This window comes from Temnothorax longispinosus, chromosome 3 (assembly GCF_030848805.1).
Source record: "Temnothorax longispinosus isolate EJ_2023e chromosome 3, Tlon_JGU_v1, whole genome shotgun sequence".
Classification (NCBI taxonomy): Eukaryota; Metazoa; Arthropoda; class Insecta; order Hymenoptera; family Formicidae; genus Temnothorax; species Temnothorax longispinosus.
In genome coordinates this window covers 14838947-14847902 of record NC_092360.1, presented here as the reverse complement: position 1 = coordinate 14847902, position 8956 = coordinate 14838947, and the positions used below count along the sequence as shown (strand labels likewise).

Sequence of the window (8956 nt, the reverse complement as noted above, 5' to 3'; positions counted from 1 at the left end):
ACTGAGCCTTAATGAATACCGGCCATAGTCCTAGAGAAAAAAAACGTCAACACTCGATCGCGTGGGTCGAAAAATTCTATGTATGTGTGTATGTATGGACACTGTATATAGTGCAGTTTGTAACTACACGTGATTTATTCACCACCTAAAGTATTCAATGATATTTTTACAAACCTTGATCAATACGGCGTAACTTGGCACGCTTGTTTAAACCCTTAATTATTTAAGGTGCGTAATGAAACGTGTTTGTTTATTTAACCTGCGTCTAATAAACAAATGTTGACTTTATTGTTGGTTCCCTTCACGCGAATATCCGTCCATGCTTTATGTGTCGTTGATTTTACATTTTATCGCGACTAATATCGTCTTGGTTGATCACGTTTAACTAAACATGCGTGTTAAAATGAAGAAGTAATAATATTGGATACGTTATATTTGAATAAAGCTCGGTAAAAAGCTACGTATGTGTAGCTCGATGTATCACGTCGTGTTGATTGTTTTCAATGGGCGCGTAATAAACACCATCAAGGCCCAAGGGCAACATCCATTATCCATCTGTATACGATAGAGATCCTCTTTATATTAGCATTTCTTTTCTGATATAAAGAAAAATCTCCCCTACAACACAGTAATAAATACGAACGATACGAGTGATAAATAATCTCTTGAACAAATATTGCATATTTTTATATTGTTGTGTGTCAGATGTCTGGAAACAAGTGTCGTAATTGCGGATCTACCGATATTGAGACTGATCCGGGACGTGGTGATGCGATTTGTACAAAATGTGGTTTTGTACTGGAAGACTCGGTTATTATTAGTCAAAACTTTTGAGGAATCATCCTCTGGTAAAGTAATGGTACTTGGGCACTTTGTTGCTAACGATAGCACAGGTAGCGCTACAAATTTCGGTGCACGTAAGTCATTTATATAATATTATACGTTGTACATTGTAAGTTTCCATTCTTTGAAAGATGGTAAAATATTCACAAGTATGGGTGTTTTGTTTGTAGCTTATTATGTTAATGGAAAAGAGTCTAGAGGAATTACCATACAAAATGCACGGAAAGGTATAACGCATATTTGCCAGCAATTACGGTACGTAACTTTTTATAATGTATTTGCGCAATGAAATGGAAAATATTTCATTGAACGATTATTTTTCATAAATCCGAAACTTGTGTATTTTAGCTTAAATCAAAATTGCATCGACGCATCTGTCAATTTCTACAAAATGGCTTTGAATCATAATCTGACACGTGGAAGGAAACAAGCTCACAACCAGGCTGCCTGTGTATATATTACCTGCCGTATTGAACAAACTGAATGTATCCTTTTGGCAAAATAGCGTAAAAAAGCAAAATGCATAATATTCCAATAGTGTGAAAAAGATTAATTCGAACCAATCTCTATTCTCATGTTTTTTCTAAGCGTGCAAAAATGTTTTTATCGAGTATTTACGCACGTGTGCGCGCATTAATGCATACGTAGATTGCGTATCATCTCTATTAGGTTGTCCACGTAGAGCTCACGTTGAACAACCTACGAAAGATCAAGTATCAAGTATTGATTCTTAACAGCTTACATGTATATATATATATAGATATGCTCATCGACATCAGCGATATTCTTCATATTTGTGTTCATGAACTTGGACGGACGTACCTGCGATTTGCTCAAGTTCTACATATCAACATACCGACAGTGGGTAAGTAATTTGCATGATATATAATTACATATAACATTTATTTTTCTCTCTTGCTCAATATAGTACGTGCACAATTAAAAACTCGCGCGCGTATGTATGTAAAAAGGATAATTTATCTCGAGAGATAAATAGAGACCGGTGTATGTATGTATGTATACGTACAACGCGGTATATGAACGGGATAAATTTTGTTTATAGAACTAAAATATAATCTTTATAATAAACTCTCGATAATAATCTGTGTGAGTTTAATATATACCGGCATACATAAATTGATTTTTTTTTATGAATGAATATATAAACTGCGAAATCACATCTGAAAGAATATCCAACATATATTATATTTAAAATAGATTTAAATAAACTGACTGGTTACAGTGAGCATTATTTTAAATCCATGTATCATACATGTGTATTATTAAAATCGATACTATAAATTAAAAACCTTAAATATATATATATATATATATATATATATTTTTTTACATATTTTATTCATAAAATTTCCACGTTTTAAAACATCTTTTATTTCTAAAAATAAAATTAGATTTTTAAAATTATAACATCGTAATATCTGAAAAAGAGACTGTAAGCGGTTACTTTTTAGACTTTTCATTATACTTGACATTCCGAGGATTTTTTTAGTTTTTTATACAATAGCTACAATAATAAAATAATACATCAGCGATAAAGTCGCAAAAAGATGTTGTGTATACTCGATATTTTTTAAAAGATTGCCAAGTTTCAGGATATTAAATTAAACACATTGATTACATTTAAACATATTTTCATAACGTCATTTAACAGTACTCACAACTTTATAATTACATGCGCAGTGACAAAGCATTTATTTACTTTTCACACATGGATTAGTTCAGATAATATCCTTTACATTAGGAGAGTATCAATATTTCAAGTATATTTAGTCAAAACGATATTACGCGCTCTCTGACACACAGACCTCTTTTTTCTTTATACTCTATTATTATCCTAGATATATATTTACAATGTTTAAATAACCATCTTCTTTCGTACACTCGATACAAGACAAAAATCAACGTCATCGCGCAAATCGAGCAAAATGCTGCATCAGTTAGATATGCATAGAAAAATAGATGTGCTCTTTTCCTAAGGTATTTACACAAGTTTACCAACGAAACGGGTAGTGATAATGTACGGAAAAGATATTTTGGAAATTCTTGGAAATGTCAACTAAATATATTTATTTACACGGCCAATAACGTTACGTAAACAGATATTAAAACGTCAAAAGTCTAGTACAAGCGTTCTAAATAACGAGACGTTAATTTTAAATATATATTACGTGTTACTTTTAACGTGCACAATATAACTGTACATATACTATCTTTGCCCTCTACGAAAATATACGTTCCAAGTGAATCACGTTAGTATCGCGCGTGCATATTAAAATTTGATATCGCTTTTGGATTTGAAACATTTTTATTTATAGCATTATATTTCAATCGCATATTCTTTAAGAAAATTACGTGACAATAATGTAACAGTACGTTTGGTGCGTAATCTAAAAATTTAAATAGATATATACAAATTTCAATGAATATACGTTCATCTCATTACGTAATTAACAGACACGAGACGTCAAATAAGATTCACGTAATATTTCTATCTAGGAAGAAGGATACGTTCGCTGAAACATCCGCAACATTATAACGTAACTGTATTTACAATATAATAGAAAAAATACTTTTCTTCAAGTAGAATCGATACGGTAGCTGTGTATCTGAAAATATTAGATACGGCACATCTTGTTCTATTTATCTCTACGCGTATAAGTATTATTCTTCAGACGTTCCCAAAAAGTGTACTCTATCTAGACGTTGAATATATTCCCGAATATTGAGTATTTGACAATTATTTCGATTTGAAAGAATATTCATATCTGACGTTAAATCTGAATACTTGTGAAATACACCGTCCTTCCTCTCACACACGTCTCGAGAACTTTATCCGCGCGGATTTTATTCCCACGGAATGATGAATGTTACACTGAAAAAAAATTTTTTAGATCCAAGAAAATATTTATTTGATATAGTACTAATGACATATTTACTTAATATACTCTCATATTTATTTAGAATTATATATCTTTACTTAAATTAAGTAAAAATACCTAATTCTAAATAAATATGTGATTATATTAAGTAAATATGTCATTAGTACTATATTAAATAAATATTTTCTTGGATCTAAAAAATTTTTTTTTCAGTGTATCTAAATGTCTCTTTCGTGCAAGCCAGCAATTAAACCATAAACCATGTTTGAAAATATTTTTATTTTTCCAAGAAATTTTGTATTAGTCTCGATTCTGCGAGAGATAAACGGAAGATAATGTAATTCAATTGTTCATTTGTTGTTGTCTTCTAATTTTCTTTCCCCGTATTTTTTTTCTTTATTGTATCTTTGTTGCTCTCTAATCGCGTTTCTTCGCGTTCTTCCGATTTTGTTTGTTCGCGTACTTCTGATTTCGTTTCCTCGTGTTTTTCTGACTTCGCTTCTTCGATTTGTTCCGATTTCGTTTCTTTGCATTCTGCTGAGTTCGCTTCTTCGACTTTTTCTGACTTTGTTTCTTCACGATTTTCTAATTTTGTTTCCTCCTGCTTCTGTGATTTCGTTTCTTCACGATCCTCGGCTCTTGTTTTCTCCTGATTCTCCGATTTCGTCTCTTCGCGTTCTTCTAACTTTATTTCTTCGCGTTTTTTAAATTTTATATCGCTTTGCTTCGCAAAAGTCATTTCTTCGGTTTTAAGATTCTCGTTAGACTTCTTTTTTAAGTCTTCTCTCTTTTTTTCTTTCAATCGTTCCGCTCTTGTTGCATATTTGACGGTCACGCATGTCGGTACTTTTTTCTTAATCAGCTATAAATATAGTCACATTTAATAATCGTGCCATCGATAATTTTCTAATACGTGTTTACCTTACGGGGTAATATTTTTTTGCTTGCAACTTTTTTAGCAGTTACAGTCTTATCCCAGGCTAATTTCTCCTGCCACCAAATTCGCTGATACTCGTTCGAAAGTAGTTGTTCTATGCGAGGTTCTCTCTCTCTGTGTATGCACGCAAATTGCACATAAAAATATTATTTATAATAGTATTGAATTTAATATACATATAATAATAATAATAAAAAATATATAAAAATTAATAAACAATATATAAATGTGATGTAATAAATTACATTTTTCTAAGATTTAATAACGAATAATATAACAGAAGACTCAACAAATTTAATTTATATTTGTTTTTTTTTTCATGTTACAAGGCATAAAAGATTTTTAAATTTTTAACCAGCACAATAGACATCGTCAAAATTAATAAATTTAATCGGTTGTCATTCGCTTTTATACTTTTCTGTTTATTTGTAATTTGTTTTTGAATGTTTTGAAAATCTTTTAAATTGAAGAATTATTATTTATACATGTAATTTTTTTATAAAAATGTAAGTTATTGACTTTTTTGCATGGAGCATCGTGAAAGTAATTTTATTGCACTTTACTTCAAGCTGAGATTTATTTATAATTTTGTATTATTAAACAATTTAGTGCCTATTGTAACATCTTGGAATCTGACACAAATTACAGATTGTTTAAAAGTGGATTTTTAGTTATATATGATTATATTGTTTTATCGTCTACATTAAATTAAATATGAATTTGGCTGGCTATTTGCAATTGAACATTTTATTATTACTAATCTTGTTGTACACGTGTACCGTTTCATTATCTAATCCAAAACTGCATTTAATGTAATATAGATATTACATTATATGTAATTTTGAATTAAGAGTATTTCAATAATCAAAGTGTCTTATTGTTATAATGTTTCAAAATTAAAAATAAATATGTAAAAATTATCAACTATTATAATTATCAATTTCACATAAATAATATTATTGTCTATGTGATTTATATTATAAATAAAATGCAATTTCGAGTCGCGAGCCCATTCTCCGGCTGCTCCGGTCCCCGTTAGATACGATTAATATTCATACTTTTCGTAGGATGGCACGAACCCTCTTGTCGTCGTGTAACTCGAGGACACGATGTTGTCCGGTATCTTGCGTGGCACCGCGGGCGTCCATGCCTTTAAACGTACATCCGTTGCATTCATACGGATGATCCCGGGGGCACCTTTGAACTTATCTATCCCGCGACGGTTATTAACGATTCGCCGCGATTTCTTCTCGGATTTCGCGAGTTCTCGCGAAGGTTATCGCGGAGGACGAGCTTGACAAATGCGTGGCGGATGCCGAGACCGCTGGCCGAGTAACGAAGGCGGCTCTGGAACGATGCGCTTTCTCGATGCAATACTCGTTGAGGTCACCGAGCGATATTTATCGACGCACATGTCGGATTTCGCAGATAAAGCGAAACATATATATATATATATATATATAACTATTAAAGACCCGACAAATAGAATATATTTGTATCTTTCAACCTGCGTCTGCTTACATTTTTGCAATAAAAATAAAACAAGAGTAATAATAATATATTATATTACAAGTGTAATAATATTATCTATATTATTAATTCGGTAGATATTATAATATTTAGTTGGAAAGAAACTAGCATTACTCGTGTGTCACGTGAATTTTTCTACACTCTTGAATATTTTACATTTTCCTTTATTAGCGAAATGATTGGTTTGCAATTTTTTATCGCGAGCGTGGAACGACCCGCATTATCCATTGTTAAAAAACCCAGACTTGATCCATTGTCAAGTCAATAGTCACACTTTATCGTTCTCTCTTTTCCGCGATTGGTTTTATTTTACATGTGAAAAGTTTTTGTGTGTTGTCTTTGAGGGATAAAAATAATAAATTTCGCAACACAGACTGGAAAAACCAATAAACAATCAATTTCGTTCTTTGTGATAAGATCGACATTCTATATTAATGGATAAAATTATTCAACTATTAATTATTAATACTTTTATTATTAAAACGTGTAATCTGAGCGATGACAACTACTTACAATATGTGTTGTACGCATTGAAACAAATATGAGATGAACGTGATTATAATCTTTTTCTTTTAGTTCAATCAACTAATAAAATTACATCATATTACGCTACTAAGCCCCTTGCTCAAGTCCAATTATCAAAATAAACGATCATTTGCAATGACAGTTTCTCACGATTCGACTTTTACATACAGCGAGAGGATTTATCAGCATCGCGGGAAAGAAGCAATAACGAAATTCGACTCGATTTTACATATTCTTTTTACAAGTGGGAATATTTTCTTAATTATTAAATGAGATATCTACGTAAGCTTGGAATTAAAATTTTATTGAGAAACGACACACTTAAGAAATAGATAAAGAGAATAAAATTTTGCTGTTTATCTATACTTGCAACTTTTTTCAATAAAACTCATAAAGATTGGTACATTTACTTTTGTTAGCTCAAGAATTATCAATGTTTCGGTAAGCATTTTCTCGTCAACATCTGATTTAAAGAGGCAATATATCTTGCGTGCGGAAACAGAGACAATGTTTAAGATTTAAAAAAAGAACTATAAATGTTATCAAACTTTTCGGTTTGATCAAGTTATAAAAGTAATTATTTTTATTGTTTTATACATAAAACGTTATGTATATAACGTTGACGCATTGCGAAAGAAGTTTATCTTGCACACGAAAGTGATAGCAGTCCTTATCTGAAACAGAAAATTCGTATGACATTTTAATCCTTAGATATTAATTTGCCTGGAGTAGAAAATAAAATTATTGAAAAAAATTATACATTTACAAATTGATGATCTTAAAATTTAAAATTTTACATGCAAAATAGATTGTTACCTTAAATAAATATACTCCTCATATATGTATACATATATATGTATACATATACATATACATATATTATACAGCGTTTTATACACCAATTACGGATCAGGCCGTATGTATATTTCTGTACATACGGAAATTTTGTTTATTACATTAGATCTCTTTCATGATCTTTCCGCCATCCTTACAAACTTGTTCGAAAGCAGCTAACTTACGCGATAAAATTAGAAACTATATAGTTCGCCACAGGTTTCGTTTCTCCTTGATTGTTTTTCCTTCTTTCGAGTTACGACCGATGATACTGGTGTGCCGATGTTATCACGCTAATTATAGAAATACATGCCAAGCCATTAGTCGCTGTAATAAGAGCGAGTTCGGTTAGGTTCAGGTTGCGTGCGATGACCGTGAATGCCGATTATTAATTCCGTGGTTTAATGCCTTCACGCATGAGCGTGCGTAAACGGAACCCGCTTATCCCGCGACTTTAACGTCCTGCTTTTATTAAGAGTTAGTCACGGCCGATTTTTCGTTCGACGTCGTACCTCGATTTGAGAACACAACGCGATAATGTAAATTCAACACTTTGTTTCGTAAATCAGAGCTATCGCGCAATTACATTTTTTGTCAATAGTATTTAGCCGTTTATTGATTACATTATGTACAGTTGCTATAAATTTTATCACATGAGAATATATTTGGATATTTTATCAAGGGTAATCTTAGTTGAAAGCAAAAAAGCTGGTGTATTTTATACATTAATATTAAAATATAAATATATTTTTTTTATTAAACCATATAACGTAAGCTAACATAATACCAATATATAGGGTGTTGACTAAGTAAAATTAACAGAGATATTGCGAGCGACCCAGTCTAAGTAAGTTGACTAAGTAAGTACAAAAAAATCTTGTCATTGTCGTCGGAGTAAATCTGCAACTTTGTTTTTTGCCAATGGAACAACAGTTTTGCACCAACGTCGCGTACGAACGGCACGATTTTCCGCGTTGAGCAACAGGCTTTTTTTTTGCGCCGTTATTTTTGCCTTTGGTAGATTTGCCATTTTGCCATCACTGTATGCGCCCCTTTGCTGGGCCTAAAAATGTTTCATCAAAAATCAGTTCTGGTACTGGGAAAATGGTTCTTAATATCACGTATCAAATGTACACGTACCAAATTTTAATAAAATATTTCAAGTTTTCCAGATTTTTGAAATTTTCATTTTTTCCCACAACTTTGACACCCTGTATTTTGAAGCGGTTTAGGGCATATGTTTATAGAACCTTTTCTTCATAAATCAAGTCACGGAATAGTCCCGTTCAATTTTCCTGTACGTACTTGGGAAACGGTCTATATATGTATATCTGGTAATCACAGTAGTAAACAAGTCAATACCTGCAGAACTATGTAGCAAGTAAAT

General features: G+C 31.6%; 2 protein-coding genes across 3 annotated transcripts in view; one reads left to right on the top strand and one right to left on the bottom strand.

The window, feature by feature from the left end:
• Positions 1 to 70: 70 nt before the first annotated feature.
• Positions 71 to 8956, top strand: part of LOC139810748 (EF-hand domain-containing family member B) — an 86726-nt gene continuing 77840 nt past the window's right edge. For both annotated transcript variants that reach the window (XM_071774571.1, XM_071774573.1), the window contains exons 1-5: positions 71 to 228; positions 706 to 917; positions 1014 to 1098; positions 1192 to 1328; positions 1604 to 1708. In XM_071774571.1, coding sequence (XP_071630672.1) covers positions 1646 to 1708 — 63 coding nt within the window. In that variant the 5' untranslated portion in view covers positions 71 to 228; positions 706 to 917; positions 1014 to 1098; positions 1192 to 1328; positions 1604 to 1645. The remainder of the gene's footprint in view (positions 229 to 705; positions 918 to 1013; positions 1099 to 1191; positions 1329 to 1603; positions 1709 to 8956) is intronic.
• On the bottom strand, positions 3905 to 8415 carry LOC139810750 (uncharacterized). The gene is made up of 3 exons (XM_071774576.1): positions 5739 to 8415; positions 4665 to 4794; positions 3905 to 4605 (listed from the first exon to the last, which is right to left on the bottom strand). The coding sequence occupies exons 1-3, from the start codon at positions 5855 to 5857 to the stop codon at positions 4111 to 4113; spliced, it is 744 nt and encodes a 247-aa protein (XP_071630677.1). The 5' UTR covers positions 5858 to 8415; the 3' UTR covers positions 3905 to 4110.